This window comes from Aquarana catesbeiana, linkage group LG02 (genome assembly GCF_042186555.1).
Source record: "Aquarana catesbeiana isolate 2022-GZ linkage group LG02, ASM4218655v1, whole genome shotgun sequence".
Taxonomy (NCBI): Eukaryota; Metazoa; Chordata; class Amphibia; order Anura; family Ranidae; genus Aquarana; species Aquarana catesbeiana.
Window position 1 is genome coordinate 768,233,011 of NC_133325.1, and position 17,841 is coordinate 768,250,851.

Genomic DNA, 17,841 nt, shown 5'->3' on the forward strand with positions numbered 1-17,841 from the left:
ACTTTAGCATATATGATTGGCTCTCTGGGTTGCTTCTTTCTCTCCCAGTCTGAGCTTTACTACATAGGGGATTGTAAGAGGCTAATACCAAGCTAATTTCATGTACTTACACTGTGTTTATTATAGAGAGCTGAAGAAACTGTTGTCACTATAAAAATAGTGTATTATAATAATATTAATGGAAATGATAGCACAGGAAAAACCCTTACTGTAGTCGTTTGAGCGGAAGCACCATTTGACCCCGGGAATAGATGGGTCAAAGCAGCATCCTCTGTCATGGCATTCCTCAGAACTAATTCCTGGATATCCGCACTCTATTCTATCAGCCGGACTCACCGAGCACTGAGCCTCATCTATGAAGAATAATTGAAAAATATTATTTTTGAAATAGTAATTAATAATTTTTACAGGGTGCACAGATTGTTGGCCCTGATGAGGAACTATGAGGACATTTTTCTCCAAATGTGTGACTTAAAGAATAAATACACTTTTAGCCTCTTTGCCCAGACCTAAACTATCCCACCCTCCCTCAGATTAGATCCATGAGAGCGCATGTAATGAGGTGCTTACTTGGTAGAATGTTTTTGCTGTTAAGTTGCATTTTTGTAAGTTTACCTTTAAGTCTTGGCTTGTGCATGTAGGGGGTTGATATATTTTGTAACATGGCTTCCCCTGTATGTATATCACTTCCCTTTTAGTAGGGCATAAATACAGGGGAACCCAGTCTGGGGCCATCCATAGTGGGAGCTGTGCAGAGAGGACGGTGTACGATGTAATCTGTTTCACTGTCCCCATGCCCCTCCAACAGGACCCGTTACCTAGAGCAGCCACAGCAATGGACTATATCCTTCCTAACTCCCTAACTATTCTGGTATGAACATCACCACAAATCAGCAGCACCACTATGCAACAGTACAGCCAAACGCACAGCTAAAAATATGCACAGCCCTTCGGGTGTATTACGTTTTATACAGACATGCATGTGAAGTAGATGTACTGATGTGCTACCTCAAATATACTTTATTCATATTCAGTAAACAGTTTTTTTGTTAACCACTTGCCTACAGGGCACTTACACCCCCTTCCTGCACAGGCAATTTTTCAGCTTTTAGCGCTGTCGCGTTTTGAATGACAATTGCTCGGTCATGCTACACTGTACCCAGATGAAATTTTTATCATTTTCTTCACACAAATAGAGCTTTCTTTTGGTGGTATTTAATCACTGCTGGGTTTTTTTATTTTTTACTGAAAAAAAAAATGTGAAAAAATTTTTTTTTACTTAGTTTCTGTCAGTAAATTTTGTAATTAAGTAATTTTTCTCCTTCATTGATGTGCACTGATGAGGCGGCACTGATTGGCACTGATAGGCTGAACTGGTGGGCATTGATTAGGTGGCACTTATGAGCACTGGTTAGGTGGCACTGATAAGGAGGCACTAATATTCCGCACTTATGGGCACTGATAGGTGGCACTGATATGTGGCACTGATGAGCACTGATAGGCGGTACTGATGGGTACTCTTAGGTGGCACCGATGGGCACTAATTGGCTCTGATAGGCAGCACCAGTGGGCACTGAAAGGCGGCACTGGTGGGCACTGATAGGCAGCATGGATAGGCGGTACTGATGGGCATTGATGGGTGGCACTGATGGGCATTGATGGACAGCAGTGATGGGCATTGATGGGCAGCACTGATAGGCAGGACTGATAGCCAACATGGACTGGCATCACTAATTGGCACTGATTGGTGGCACTTGTGGGCAGTGGTGGGCACTGATTGCTGGCAGTGGTGGACAATGATTGCTGGCACTGGTGGGCACTCATCGCTGGCACTGATTTGTGGCGCTTTTGTAATCAGGGCACTGATGACAGTGGTGGGCACTGATGAAAGTGATGGGCACTGATTGCTGGCAGTAGTGGGCAATGATTCCTGGCACTGGTGGGCACTCATCGCTGGCACTGATTTGTGGTGCTATTGTAATCAGGGCACTGATCATCAGTGCCCTGATTACATGTGTAGATGTCTCCTGTGAGAAGATGCAGCTGATCGGCTCTCCTCGCCACACACTCTGTCAGTGTGAGGCGAGGAGTGCCGATTACCGGCATCTCTGTGTTTACATGTGACCGGCTGTGATTGGACACAGCCGATCACATGGTTAAAGAGCCGCGGACACGGCTCTTTACTGAGATCGGGTCGCACCATGTCCTAGCAACACGACGCGGCAGCGATCCCCACGCTGCGCACCCCCGTGGGCGCGCGAGAGTGGCCGTTCTGGGACGCCGTCATATGACGGCGCCCCAAAACGTGAGCCGCACCACCCCGCTGTCATTTGACGGTGGGCGGGTGGCAACTAGTTAAAGAAGAAGTTGTCTTGTCATTTCCTGGGAGGAGAAAATCATGAAATATAGTGAAGTGTAGTCATGGTGTATCACAAAGAACTGGGAACTGGCACTGAAGTTATATTTAGCCCTCCAGGTTAAGAAAAAAAGTGAGTTCACATTTAACACTCCGGGTGGTAAAGACTGAGATGTCTGGCAACCCCTGTAACCTTTTTCATCCTTGAAGTTATGTGTAACTTAGTGTGCTGGAAGGACAGAAGGAGGAGCAGCCAGCTAACAGTGAGAGCCGTGATGGTGGCAGAAAACAGAGGCCTTGGTAGTGAGGGAACAGGTGATACTACATGTGCCCCACTTAGTGAATGGGTCTCCATGTTGGAGCCCGCTGTGGTATTAGGCCTGTCTCGGGACCGAGTCTAGAGTCACAAAGTGCAAGACTGAGTGAAATAGAGTGCCTTTCCTGTGCAGCTAAAGGTGGAACATGGTAGAATGGTAAATTGTTAAGAAGTCAGCCAAGCTAGTGGAGTTAAGTATATACTAAGAATTACTTTCTGAAAATGCTATGAAGTCATGTGTCGGGACAGGCAGGAACAGACCGTGTCACCAGCTGAAGTAGTGAATAGGAAGGCATGGTCCTTGGGGAAGGGTGTGATGCTGTAAGTGCATTGTGGCCTTAGGGCTGACAGTGGAAAAGACACACCAAATTTATTGAAGAGTATAATGCAATTATCGTGATACTACCTAGCGGCCTCTAGGGGGTAAGGATCATGGGGCTACAGATGGCCTGACCTGCTCACACACAGCCTGCAGAGTTTGTTTACATGCAGTGGTGAATGGCTTCCTCTCCTGGCTGTGCCTACATATTACAGGCCCTTGGACTTCTTTGGGACCATCTCCTTACTGGGGGTTGACAGTAGATGAGCCCCATAGAGGTGGAGCTGTGCAGACACAACCAGGAAGCCTTTCACCGCTGCTCTCTAGCTCCCTCATCACTTATTCGAATGTTCAGGACTTTAAGGCATCTCTCTTCCTTTGGAACTTCCAACCTCTCCAGCTATCTCCTACTCCATCTTTAGATGATCTTTGAAAACTCACCTTATTAGTGCAGCCTATCCTGCCTCAGAGCTGAATTGTATTTTCTCCATCAACTGATCCCCCCACAGTTATTATCTCTTTGTATCACTTGCCCTTCCCTTTTAGCTTGTAAGCATAGACATAACCCTTACTGTAGTTGTTGGGGAAGAAGCACCATTTGACCCCAGGAATAGATGAGTTGAAGCAACATCCTCTGGATTGGCATTCTTCGGAACTAATTCCTGGATATCCGCAGTCTGTTCTGTCAGCTGGACTCACCGAGCACTGAGCCGTATCTACAAAGAATAACTGAAAATATTATTTTTGAAATAACAATAATTCTTACAGGCTGCACATAATAGTTTTCAGCGCTTATGAAGAACTCCTAATTTTTTAACCAAACGACTTAAAGAGGAATTGCACTTTCAGACAGAGTGCACTTTTTGGCCTTTTGATTTGACCTAAACAATCCCACCCTCACTCATATAGCACATGATCTCTGTAGCATATATGACTGGCTCTTTGGAATGCTTCTTTCTCTGCCAGTCTGAGCTCTGCTACATAAGGGACTGTGTACTTACCTTGTTTTTATTGTAGAGATCTGCAGAAATTGTTGCCACTATAAAAGTAGTGTATAATAATAATAATAATAATAATAATAATGGAAATTACACCATAGGAAAAACTCTTACTGCAGATCTTTTTGTGGAAGCACCATTTGACCCCGGGAATAGATGAGTCAAAGCAGCATCCTCTGGAAAGGCATTCTTTGGAACTAATTCCTGGATATCCGCATTCTTTTCTGTCAGCCGGAATAACCGAGCACTGAGCCTTATCTATGAAGAATTGAAACATTTTTTTATTGAAATAGCAATAAATAATGTTTACAGGCTGCACATAGAAGTTTTTGGCTTTTATGAGGAACTATGAGGACATTTTCCTCCAAATGTGTGACCTAAACAATATTGCCGTGTACACACGACCGGACTTTTCAACAGCAAAGCAAAGGTCCGACGGAACGAATCCGCCGGACAATTCGATCGTGTGTGGGCTTCATTGGACCTTTGCTGTCGAAAAATCAGATGGACTTTAGAAATAGAACATGTTTCAAATCTTTCCGACGGACTTGAGTCCTATTGAAAAATCCGTTCGTCTGTATGCTAGTCCGACGGATGAAAAACGACGCAAGGGCAGCTATTGGCTACTGGCTATGAACTTCCTTATTCTAGTCTGGTCATACGTCATCACTTTGGTGTGATCATGTGTAGGCAAGTCCGTTCCGTCGGAACTCCGTCGAAAAGTCCTTCGGAGTTCAGTCCGTCCAAAGTCAGCTCGTGTGTACACGACATAAGTGTGTAGCACCCTCTGAGATAGGTTCTAGGTTAAGTAAATTTAGTTCTCGCTCACTGAAATCAGTGTGGATGTGATTGTTTTGGTCTGTTCTGTGTTTCACTGGCTGCAGGGTTGACTGTTTCCCCCTATCTGTCTGGAAAGGTTCTGGAAGATAGTGTGCTGGGAGAGTGTAAGCAGCAGCTGGATATTTATGCAGGCCTGGTCAATCCTTGTGGAGAAGTGCCCAAATGGTGGTTGGATGTGTGTATAAATACTCAATCATCCTGTTCCCGCGGAGGAGATCACAGCTGGGGGGGGGGAGGTCTGTCTGCTCCCTAGGCAAGCCTGCCATTTGTCTGCGTTTCATCGAGGTCCCAGCTAGGCTAGCTGGTGGCCTATTCTACTGAAAGTTTGCTGAAGCTGACTGAGGGAATTTTCGCCTGGGGATCTAGTCTAAGAGGTATTGGAAGGAGGCAACCAATTATCCAAAGACCTTAGTGAGTACAGGCTGGTGTGAGAGATCCTTGAGACTGTATGCTTTTGCCATCCCTCTTGTACTAGAGTCAGTTTGATCCAAAGGGGACACTGTGTGTGGTGTCATGGAAGGCTCAGTCAAAGCATTTGCTGCAAGCAAGGACCCTTGCTCATCTTACTAAGAGATAGTTTAGTGTCCTCAAGTTCACAATCAAAGTTATTGGAGTGTCCCACAGTTACCCTGAACCTATCCAAGTTCAGGTTCTACAATAAAACATCAGACAAGCATACCTCTAGACTGACAAAGGAGTGAATGTGACTTTGTGTCTGGCTGTGGGGCAACTACTATCATAAAATGTAGTGAAGTGTAGTTATAGTGTATCACAAAAAACTGGGAGTGAAGTTACTGTCTCTTTAACCCTCTGGGTTTAGAAGAATTGCGAGTTCACATTTAAGGGTTGTAAAGACTGAGATGTCTGGCAACAAGTGTAACCTGGTAGTGAGGGAACAGTTGATACTTTATGTTCCTCACTTAATAACTGGGTTTCCAAATTGGAGCCCACTGGGCTACAAGGCTTGCCTAGGGACCAAGCCTGGAGTCACAAAGTGGATGGCCTTGCTGTGTGAAATACAGTGCCTTCCCTGTGCAGCTAATGGTGGAACATAATAACATGATAAATTGTAAAGATGTGAGTGAAGGTGGTGGAGTTAATTATTTCCTAAGTGTTGCTTTCTCAAAATGCTACAAAGTCATGTGCACAGACAGGTAGGAACAGACCATGTCACCAGCTGAAGTAGTGAAGAGGAAGACACAGTCCTTCAGGAAGGGTTTGATGCTGTAAGTGCATTATGGCATTAAGGCTGAAAGGTGAATGCCTTCCTCCCCTGGCTGTATCTGCACATTATAGGCCTTTGGACTTCTATGGGAACATCTCCTTGCTGGGAGATGGAAGTTGATTAGCCCCATTGAAGGTGAGCTGTAATGTGCAGGCTTGACCAGGAAACCTTTCACCGTTGCTGTCCAGTTCTCTCATCACCAACCCCTATGCTCAGGACTTCTTCAAGGCCTCTCTGTTCTACTGGAACTTCCTACTCCAATCTCTCCAGCTATCTCCTACTCCAACTTTAGGTGATCTTTGAAAACTCACCTCTTTAGGCAAGCCTATCCTGCCTCAGAGCTGAATTTTATTTTCTACATCAACTGTATTACTTGCTCTTCTGTTTTAGATTGTAAGTATATGAATAACTCTTACTGTAGGTTTTGGAGAAGAAGCACCATTTGACCCCGGGAATAGATGGGTCAAAGCAGCATCCTCTGGAACGGCATTCTTCAGAACTAATTCCTGGATATCCGCAGTCTGTTCTGTCAGCTGGACTCACCAAGCACTGAACCTTATCTATGAAGAAAAATTGAAGATATTATTTTTGAAATAGCAATTAACAATGTTTACAGGCTGCACATTAAAGTTGTTTGGGGCTATGAGGAACTCATTTTTTGAACCACATGACTTAAATAGTAAGTACACTTTCAGACAAAGTACACTTTTTGCCCCCTTGACCGGACCTAAACAATCCCACCCTTACTCAGATTAGATCCAATAAGCATGGACAAATTGGTTTACATTAAGCGATGAATAGGCTCCCTCTTCCTTTCACTGTTGAATGTAAACAAACAATGGAGGTCGCAGCTATTGGGTCGCGGTAAGTAGGGTAGGATCCTTTAGGTCAGGGGAGAGTCATAAGAATACACGTGCACTTATTCTTGAAGTCTGAAGCCCAGGCAGTTAAATAAACTATTTTACTTGACAAAGGGTTTGTATTTCTGTCCATCCAGTCCCAAAATGTACACAGCTCTGCCCCATGCACTGCTGTATGTAGCAATAAGGAGGACCTGATTTTTCTCTGACGCATTTCAGTAACCCCCTCCCCCCAGTGAATGGACAGTAGAAGGAGAAGCAGCAGAGTGATGAGATTATCTTTCTGTCACTCTGCACACTCCTTCTATCAACATGTTCCTCGTTAGCACATGACCACTTTAGCATATATGATTGGCTCTCTGGGTTGCTTCTTTCTCTCCCAGTCTGAGCTTTGCTACATAGGGGATTGTAAGAGGCTAATACCAAGCTCATTTCATGTACTTACACTGTGTTTATTATAGAGAGCTGAAGAAACTGTTGTCACTATAAAAATAGCGTATTATAATAATATTAATGGAAATTATAGCATAGGAAAAACCCTTACTGCAGTCGTTTGAGCGGAAGCACCATTTGACCCCGGGAATAGATGGGTCAAAGCAGCATCCTCTGTCATGGCATTCCTCAGAACTAATTCCTGGATATCCGCACTCTATTCTATCAGCTGGACTCACCGAGCACTGAGCTTTATCTATGAAGAATAATTGAAAAATATTATTTTTGAAATAGTAATTAATAATTTTTACAGGGTGCACAGATTGTTGGCCCTGGTGAGGAACCATGAGGAAATTTTTCTCCAAATGTGTGACTTAAAGAATAAATACACTTTTAGCCTCTTTGCCCAGACCTAAACTATCCCACCCTCCCTCAGATGAGATCCATGAGAGCGCATGTAAAGAGGTGCTTACTTGGTAGAATGTTTTTGCTGTTAAGCTGCATTTTTGTAAGTTTACCTTTAAGTCTTGGCTGGTGCATGTAGGGGGTTGATATATTTTGTGACATGGCTTTCCCTGTATGTATATCACTTCCCTTTTAGTAGGGAATAAATACAGGGGAACCCAGTCTGGGGCCATCCATAGTGGGAGCTGTGCAGAGAGGACGGTGTACTATGTAATCTGTTTCACTGTCCCCATGCCCCTCCAACAGGACCCGTTACCTAGAGCAGCCACAGCAATGGACTTTATCCTTCCTAACTCCCTAACTATTCTGGTATGAACATCACCACAAATCAGCAGCACCATTATGCAACAGTACAGCCAAACGCACAGCTAAAAATATGCACAGCCCTTCGGGTGTATTACGTTTTATTCAGACATGCATGTGAAGTACATGTACTGATGTGCTACCTCAAATATACTTTATTCATATTCAGTAAACAGAGTTTTGTTAACCACTTGCCTACAGGGCACTTACACCCCCTTCCTGCCCAGGACATTTTTCAGCTTTTAGCGCTGTTGCATTTTGAATGGCAATTGTGCGGTCATGCTACACTGTACCCAGATGAAATTTTTATCATTTTCTTCACACAAATAGAGCTTTCTTTTGGTGGTATTTAATCACTGCTGGGTTTTTTATTCTTTACTTAAAAAAAAAATGTGAAAACATTTTTTTTATTTAGTTTCTGTCAGTAAATTTTGTAATCCAGTAATTTTTCTTCTTCACTGATGTGCACTGATGAGGCGGCACTGATAGGCTGAACTGGTGGGCATTGATTAGGTGGCACTTATGAGCACTGGTTGGGTGGCACTGATAAGGAGGCACTAATATTCCGCACTTATGGGCACTGATAGGTGGCACTGATATGTGGCACTGATGAGCACTGATAAGTGGTACTGATGGGTACTCTTAGGTGGCACCGATGGGCACTAATTGGCATTGATATGCAGCACCGGTGGGCACTGAAAGGTGGCACTGGTGGGCACTGATAGGCGGAACAGATAGGCGGTACTGATGGGCATAGATGGGTGGCACTGATGGGCATTGATGGACAGCAGTGATGGGCATTGATGGGCAGCACTGATAGGCAGGACTGATAGCCAGCATGGACTGGCATCACTAATTGGCACTGATTGGTGGCACTTGTGGGCGGTGTTGGGCACTGTTTACTGGCAGTGGTGGGCAATGATTGCTGGCACTGGTGGCCACTCATCGCTGGCACTGATTTGTGGCACTTTTGTAATCAGGGCACTGATGACAGTGGTGGGCACTGATGACAGTGATGGGCACTGATTGCTGGCAGTAGTGGGCAATGATTCCTGGTACTGGTGGGCACTCATCGCTGGCACTGATTTGTGGTGCCATTGTAATCAGGGCACTGATCATCAGTGCCCTGATTACATGTGTAGATGTCTCCTGTGAGGAGATGCCGCTGATCGGCTCTCCTCGCCACACACTCTGTCAGTGTGAGGCGAGGAGCGCCGATTACCGGCATCTCCGTGTTTACATGTGACCGGCTGTGATTGGACACAGCCGATCACATGATTAAAGAGCCACGGACACGGCTCTTTACTGAGATCGGGTCGCACCATGTCCTAGCAACACGGCGCGGCAGTGATCACCACGCTACGCAGCCCCGTGGGCGCGTGAGAGCGGCCGTTCTGGGACGCCGTCATGTGACGGCGCCCCAGAACGAGAGCCGCACCACCCCGCTGTCATTTGACGGTGGGCGGGTGGCAACTAGTTAAAGAAGAAGTTTTCCTGGGAAGTTTCCTGGGAAGAGAAAATCATGAAATATAGTGAAGTGTAGTCATGGTGTATCACAAAGAACTGGGAACTGGCACTGAAGTTATATTTAGCCCTCCAGGTTAAGAAGAAAAGTGAGTTCACATTTAACACTCCGGGTGGTAAAGATTGAGATGTCTGACAACACCTGTAACCTTTTTCATCCTTGAAGTTATGTGTAACTTAGTGCGCTGGAAGGACAGAAGGAGGAGCAGCCGGCTAACAGTGAGAGCCGTGATGGTGGCAGGCAACAGAGGCCTTGGTAGTGAGGGAACAGGTGATACTACATGTGCCCCACTTAGTGAATGGGTCCCCATGTTGGAGCCCGCTGCGGTACTAGGCCTGTCTCGGGACTGAGTCTAGAGTCACAAAGTGCAAGGCCTTGCTGAGTGAAATAGAGTGTCTTCCCTGTGCAGCTAATGTGCAGCTAATGGTGGAACATGATAGAATGGTAAATTGTAAAGTGAGTCAAGCTGGTGGAGTTAAATATATACTAAGCGTAACTTTCTCAAAATGCTGTAAATGCATATGTCGGTACAGGCAGGAAAAGACCATGTCACCAGCTGAAGTAGTGAAGAGGAAGGCATGGTCCTTGGGGAAGGGTGTGATGCTGTAAGCGCATTGTGGCCTTAGAGCTGACAGAGGATAATACACCCTGAATTTATTAAAGTGTATGAAGCAATTATCGTAATACTCCCGAGCAGCCCCTAAGTGGCAAGGTTCATAGGGCAACAGCTGGCCTGACCTGCTCACACACAGCCTGCAGTGTTTTTTACATTCAGTGGTGAACGGCTTCCTCTCCTGGTTGTGCCTACATATTACAGGCCCTTGGACTTCTATGGGACCGTCTCCTTACTGAGAGATGGAAGTAGATGAGCCCCATAGAGGTGGAGCTGTGCAGACACAACCAGGAAGCCTTTCACCGCTGCTCTCTAGCTACCTCACCACTTATTCCTATGTTCAGGACTTCTTCAAGGCATCTCTCTTCCTTTGGAACTCCCAACCTCTCCAGCTATCTCCTACACCCTCTTTAGATGATCTCTGAAAACTCACCTTATTAGTGCAGCCTATCCTGCCTCAGAGTTGAATTGTATTTTCTCCATCAACTGATCCCCCCACAGTTATTATCTCTTTGTATCACTTGCCCTTCCCTTTTAGCTTGTAAGCATAGACATAACCCTTACTGTAGTTGTTGGGGAAGAAGCACCATTTGACCCCAGGAATAGATGAGTTGAAGCAACATCCTCTGGATTGGCATTCTTCGGAACTAATTCCTGGATATCCGCAGTCTGTTCTGTCAGCTGGACTCACTGAGCACTGAGCCGTATCTATAAAGAATAACTGAAAATATTATTTTTGAAATAACAATAATGCTTACAGGCTGCACATAATAGTTTACAGCGCTTATGAAGAACTCCTCATTTTTTAACCAAACGACTTAAAGAGGAATTGCACTTTCAGACAGAGTGCACTTTTTGGCCCTTTGACTTGACCTAAACAATCCCACCCTCACTCATATAGCACATGATTTCTGTAGCATATATGACTGGCTCTTTGGGTTGCTTCTTTCTCTGCCAGTCTGAGCTCTATAAGGGACTGTGAGAGGCTAATATCAAGTTGAATTCAGGTACTTACCCTGTTTTTATTGTAGAGAGTATCAGAAATTGTTGGCACTATAAAAGTACTGTATTATAATAATAATAATAATAATGGAAATTATAGCTTAGGAAAAAGCCTTACTGCAGATCTTTCTGTGGAAGCACCATTTGACCCCGGGAATAGATGAGTCAAAGCAGCATCCTCTGGAAAGGCATTCTTTGGAACTAATTCCTGGATATCCGCATTCTTTTCTGTCAGCCGGACTCACCGAGCACTGAGCTTTATCTATGAAGAATTGAAAATATATTTTTTTTAAATAGCAATTAATAATGTTTACAGGCTGCACACAGAAGTTTTTGACTTTTATGAGGAACTATGAGGAAATTTTCCTCCAAATGTTCGATGTGAGCTTGTTGTCGGAAATTCCGACCGTGTGTATGCTCCATCGGACATTTGCTGTCGGAATTTCCGATAACAAAAATTTGTGAGCTGGATCTCAAATTTTCCAACAACAAAATCCGTTGTCGGAAATTCCGATCGTGTGTACACAATTCCGACGCACAAAATTCCACGCATGCTCGGAATCAAGCAGAAGAGCCGCACTCGCTATTGAACTTCATTTTTCTCGGCTCGTCATTTGTGTGACCGTGTGTATGCAAGACAAGTTTGAGCCAACATCCGTTGGAAATAAATCTAGGATTTTGTTGTCGGAATGTCCTATCGTGTGTACGCGGCACTAGTGTTCAGCACCATACCAGATTCTAAGTTAGGTAAATTTAGCTCTGGCTTACTGTAATCAATGTAGATGTGATTTATCAGGTACCAAAGTGCTGGAGGCCAATTGACAGAGGGCTTCCCTTGCAGCTCAGTTCCAGACACCCCTGGAGGTGAGACAGTAGGAGTCAGGCCCAAAGTCGCCCAGATCGCCTGCACAATTGCTTGCAGAAAAGGCTCAGGAACACCGCTAATGTGCTGCGGGGCTGCTGCAGGAAGGTGGCACCTGTGAGATGTAGCAGGTAACCAGGGTCACTGAGACAGAAGGTAGTCGGTACAAGCCAAGGTTTGGTGCCAGGTGGATAGCAGAGGAGACGAGGTTAGGTGGGAGCTGAGGTCAAGATAGGTATCAAGCCGAGGAGATCCGTTTAACAAGCCGAGGTCAAGGTCAGGAGGCAGGCAGGTGACAGGTCTGGAACAAGCCGGGTCGGTAATCAAGGATCACAGGAAACAGCAAACACAGGAACATCGGTAACAGCTGAGATCAAACAGCACTTCAGCCAAGGGCTGACTTCCTCATAAAGGTCCATGTGATGTGCTAGTGGAGGTGCTGGATCCTAGAGCCATTCTGGTTCGCTGACAGGTGCTGGGTCCTAGAGATCTCCTGCTATTGGTATTGGTACCCTGACAGATTGTTTTGGTCTGTTCTGTGTTTTACTGGCAGCAGGGTTGACTTTTTCCCCCTGCCCGTTAGGAAAGGTTCTGGAAGATAGTGGGCTGGGAAAGTGTAAGCAGCAGTTAAATATTTATGCAGGCCTGGTCAATCCCTGGGGCATAGTGCCCAGATGGTGGCTGGGTGTGTGTATAAATACTATGAGACTTGGAACAGAGGTGTCTTGTACCTGAGTGGGAGATCACAGCCTAAAGGGCTGTTGCCCCCTGGGCAAGCCTGCCATGTGTCTGCCTTTTATCGAGGTCCCAGCTAGGGTAGCTGGGGGCCTATTCTACTATAAGTTTGCTGAAGCTAACTGAGGGACTTTTTTTGTGGAGATCTAGTCTGGTATCGTGGGAAAAGTGCCTAGAAGATATTGGAAGGAGGCAACCAATTATCCAAAGACATTAATGAGTACAGGCTGGTGTGAGAGATCCTTGAAGCTGTATGTTGTTGCCATCTCTCTTTTACTAGAGTCAGTTTCATCCAAAGGGGACACTGTGTGTAGTGTCATGGAGAGCTAAGTCCACTATTTGCTGCTAGCAAGGACTTATGCTCACATTACTGCTGGTAAATCTCTTGAAATTGAGTCAGTTCTACCAAAAGGGAATTCACTACTAAGATATTCCTGGAAAATTCTGTCCAACATTTTCTGCAAGCAAGGACCCTTGCTCTCCTTACTAAGAGATAGTTTAGTGTCCTCAAGTTCACAATAAAAGTTATTGGAGTGTCCCACAGTTACCTTGAACCTATCCACGTTCAAGTTCTATGTAGCAATAACTCACGGTGGAGCTACTGGTTTATAGCGGGCTGTTACCGTCACCTTTGTTGCCTCAATTTCACCAAAACCGGGTCTAGGGTCCCGTTGAGCTTAATACAAGACAATGTAGGCACCGGACACTTGAGTATCTTCTCCAATGCTTTAATAAAGAGTAACTGAAGGAAGTAGCAGGAAAGAGGTAGAAGAAGAGTTGCAGGGAAGTTCAAATACCTTTTCTTAGTGTAGTATTAGGATTTGGAATCTTGTAGATGAATGTACTTTCCTTTTAGAGTTGAATCTTTGCCCGCCCGGATAGGTTTCTCTCACTAACCTAGCAGCCAGTACGCAGCACGAACAAAAGTCTCTGCCACAGACTTGAATGGAATAGAAGCCTGTACGATCCTCTGCCACAGGATGTAATGGATTACGATGGATAGCAAACACAGCACTAGAACCTTTAAGCCGACCCAGCAGTACTATGTGGTAGGTTAACTTTAGGATGCGTCCTCCAACTGAGTCACCAGGCCCCTCTCAAGACCAGCATTCTGCATGATCCTTCCATGATGGATCCTCCCCTGGGATCTTCTCAGTTGTCCAGCTTCTTCCCGTAGGACAGACAGCACAGGACCATTCCCTCGCCGCTGTGGTAGGCCCCAGACAGGCTTCTGGACCCACCCACATGCTGCAGCAACTTGGTCCTCCCAGTCGGAGGACCACGCGGTAGTACTCCTAACACATACCTGTCGGCCAGGAGGGCCAGCATGTGGAACGAAAAGAACCCTAAAACATGGCGTCTGTCCCATAAATACCCTCTCCCAGAATGCAACTCGGAGGACCACCTCCACCGAGTTATCTCTGGGACAGAAGAGCACTCATACGCTTTAACGTGTTGCCTTTCCAACACCGACCCATTGCGACAAAGACACCCACAGACACAGTGTGAAACTACATGCAACACAGCCAAACTGGAACAGAGGCTAAATCTGACTATGTATGAAACAGGTAACCCATTTAAATTTACCTATAAGCGGTAGATTGAAAATCTACCAGTGCTACATCTACAATACAGTAAAGCATCAGAAAAGCATACCCATAGAGTGTTCATTAAACCAAAGCAGTGAATGTGACTTTGTGCCTGGCTGTGTGGCAACTGCTATCATGAAATATAGTGATGTGTAGCTATTGTGTATCACAAAGAACTAGGAACTCTGGGTGAAGTCACTGTATCTTTAACCCTCCGGGTTAAGAAGAAACGTGAGTTTACGTTTAAGCGTTGTACAGACTGAGATGTCTGGCATCAAGTGTAACCTGGTTAATCCTTGAGGTTATGAGTAATTTAGTGCACTGGAAGGACAGAAGGAGGAGCAGCTAACAGTGGGAGCGGTGATGGTGGCAGATGACAGAGGCCTTGGTAGTGAGGGAACAGTTGATACTTTATGTTCCTCACTTTATAACGGGTCTGGGTCTCCATATTGGAGCCCACTGCGGTACAAGGCCTGCCTACGGACCAAGCCTGGAGTCACAAAGTGCAAGACCTTGCTGAGTGAAATACAGTGCCTTCCCTGTGCAGCTAATGGTGGAACATGATGAAATGGTAAATTATAAAGATGTCAGTCAAGGTTGTGGAGTTAAGTAGTGTTATTTTCTCAAAATGCTACAAAGTCATGTGCACAGACAGGTAGGAATAGACCATGTCACCAGCTGAAGTAGTGAAGAGGTCCTTCTGGAAGGGTTTGATGCTCTAAGTTCATTGTAGCATTAAGGCTGAAAGTTTATGTGGTGAATGGCTTCCTCCCCTGACTGCATTTGCACATTACAGGCCCTTGGACTTCTTCGGAAACATCTCCTTGCTGGGAGATGGAAGTAGATTAGCCCAATCAAGGTGGAGCTGTAATGTGCAGGCGTGACCAGGAAACCTTTCACCTCTGCTGTCCCTCATCAACGACTCCTATCCTCAGTACTTCTTCAAGACCTCTTTCTTCCTCTGGAACTTCCTACCCTGATCTCTCCGGCTAGCTCCTACTCCAACTTTAGGTGATCTCTGAAAACTCACCTCGATTAGGGAAGCTGAATCTTGTACATCAACTGATCCCCCCACAGTTTTTGTTTCTTTGTATTACTTGCCCTTCCCTTTTAGATTGTAAGTATAGGAATAATCCTTACTGTAGTTTTGGGAGAAGAAGCACCATTTGACCCCGGGAATAGATTGGTCAAAGCAGCATCCTCTGGAACGGCATTCTTCGGAGCTAATTCCTGCATATCCACAGTCTATTCTGTCAGCTGGACTCACCAAGCATTGAACCTTATCTATGAAGAAAAATGTAAAATATTACTTTTGAAATAGCAATAATGTTTACAGGCTGCATATTAAAGTTTTCGGCACTTATGAGGAATTCATTTTTCTAACCACACGACTTAAATAGTAAGAGCAACTTTCAGACAACGTGCATTTTTTTTCCCCCTTGACCAGACCAAAACAATCCCACCCTCAGATTTGATCCAATGAACATGGACACCAGAGATGGTTTACATTCAGGGATGAAAGGCCTCCCTGTTCTGGCCGCACTTGCACATTACAAGCTCTTGGACTTCTATGGAACCGTCCCCTGGCTGGGAGATGGACGTAAACAAGCTCCATAGAGGTAGTGCTGAATTGTGCAGGCTCGACCAAGGAAGGGAGCCTTGCACTGTTGAATGTAAACAAACAATGTACAGTGGGGCAAAAAAGTATTTAGTCAGCCACCAATTGTGCAAGTTCTCCCACTTAAAAAGATGAGAGAGGCCTGTAATTGTCATCATAGGTATACCTCAACTATAAGAGACAAAATGTGGAAACAAATCCAGACAATCACATCTGATTTTTGAAAGAATTTATTTGCAAATTATGGTGGAAAATAAGTATTTTGTCAATAACAAAAGTTCATCTTAATACTTTGTTATATATCCTTTGTTGGTAATGACAGAGGTCAAACGTTTTCTGTAAGTCTTCACAAGGTTGTCACACACTGTTGCGGGTATGTTGGCCCAGTCCTCCATGCAGATCTCCTCTAGAGCAGTGATGTTTTTGGGGCTGTCGCTGGGCAACACAGACTTTCAACTCCCACCAAAGGTTTTCTATGGGGTTGAGATCTAGAGACTGGCTAGGCCACTCCAGGACCTTGAAATGCTTCTTACGAAGCCACTCCTTCGTTGCCCGGGCAGTGGGTTTGGGATCATTGTCATGCTGAAAGACCCAGCCACATTTCATCTTCAATGCCCTTGCTGATGGGAGGAGGTTTTCAAAATCTTACGATACATGGCCCCATTCATTCTTTCATGTACACGGATCAGTCGTCCTGTTCCCTTTGCAGAGAAACAGCCCCAAAGCATGATGTTGCCACCCCCATGCTTCACAGTAGGTATGGTGTTCTTTGGTTGCAACTCAGCATTCTCTCTCCTCCAAACACGACGAGTTGTGTTTCTACCAAACAGTTCTACTTTGGTTTCATCTGACCATATGACATTCTCCCAATCCTCTTCTGGATCATCCAAATCCTCTCTCTCAAACTTCAGGCGGGCCTGGACATGTACTGGCTTACGCAGGGGGACACGTCTGGCACTGCAGGATCTGAGTCCCTGGCGGCGTAGTGTGTTACTGATGGTAGCCTTTTTTACGTTGGTCCCAGCTCTCTGCAGGTCATTCACTAGGTCCCCCATGTGATTCTGGGGTTTTTGCTCACCGTTCTTGTGATCATTTTGACCCCATGGGGTGAGATCTTGTGTGGAGCCCCAGATCGAGGGAGATTATCAGTGGTTTTGTATGTCTTCCATTTTCTAATTATTGCTCCCACAGTTGATTTCTTCACACCAAGCGGCTTGCCTATTGCAGATTCAGTCTTCCCAGCCTGGTGCAGGTCTACAATTTTGTTTCTGGTGTCCTTCGACAGCTCTTTGGTCTTCACCATAGTGGAGTTTGGAGTGTGACTGTTTGAGGTTGTGGACAGGTGTCTTTTATACTGATAACAAGTTCAAACAGGTGCCATTAATACAGGTAATGAGCCAGAAATCTTGCTTGTTTGTAGGTGACCAAATACTTATTTTCCACCATAATTTGCAAATAAATTCTTTAAAAAATCAGACAATGTGATTGTCTGGATTTGTTTCCACATTTTGTCTCTCATAGTTGAGGTATACCCATGATGACAATTACAGGCCTCTCTCATTTTTTTAAGTGGGAGAACTTGCACAATTGGTGGCTGACTAAATACTTTTTTGCCCCACTGTATGTTGTGGCTATTGGGTCATAGTAAGTAGGGTAGGATCCTTTACGTCAGGGGAGAGTCAAAATACGTGCACTTTTTCTCAAAGTCTGAAGCCCAGCCAGTTAAATACGCTATTTTACTTGCCAAAAGGTTTGTATTTCTGTCATTTCAGTCCCAAGATCT

The 17,841-nt window shown here is 45.1% G+C and overlaps 2 protein-coding genes across 2 annotated transcripts in view; both read right to left on the reverse strand.

The window, feature by feature from the left end:
- The window catches only part of LOC141127725 (uncharacterized), a 122,115-nt gene extending 115,864 nt beyond the window's left edge, over nt 1–6,251 (reverse strand). Inside the window, exons 1-3 of the mRNA XM_073614473.1 lie at nt 6,230–6,251; nt 3,564–3,707; nt 210–353 (exon numbers count right to left, since the gene is read on the reverse strand). Coding sequence (XP_073470574.1) covers nt 210–353; nt 3,564–3,707; nt 6,230–6,251 — 310 coding nt within the window. The remainder of the gene's footprint in view (nt 1–209; nt 354–3,563; nt 3,708–6,229) is intronic.
- A 172-nt stretch (nt 6,252–6,423) lies between these two features.
- Nucleotides 6,424–17,841, reverse strand: part of LOC141127726 (uncharacterized) — a 49,841-nt gene continuing 38,423 nt past the window's right edge. Inside the window, exons 9-13 of the mRNA XM_073614474.1 lie at nt 15,581–15,724; nt 11,373–11,516; nt 10,817–10,960; nt 7,459–7,602; nt 6,424–6,614 (exon numbers count right to left, since the gene is read on the reverse strand). Of these exons, the coding sequence (XP_073470575.1) occupies nt 6,424–6,614; nt 7,459–7,602; nt 10,817–10,960; nt 11,373–11,516; nt 15,581–15,724 (767 nt within the window). The remainder of the gene's footprint in view (nt 6,615–7,458; nt 7,603–10,816; nt 10,961–11,372; nt 11,517–15,580; nt 15,725–17,841) is intronic.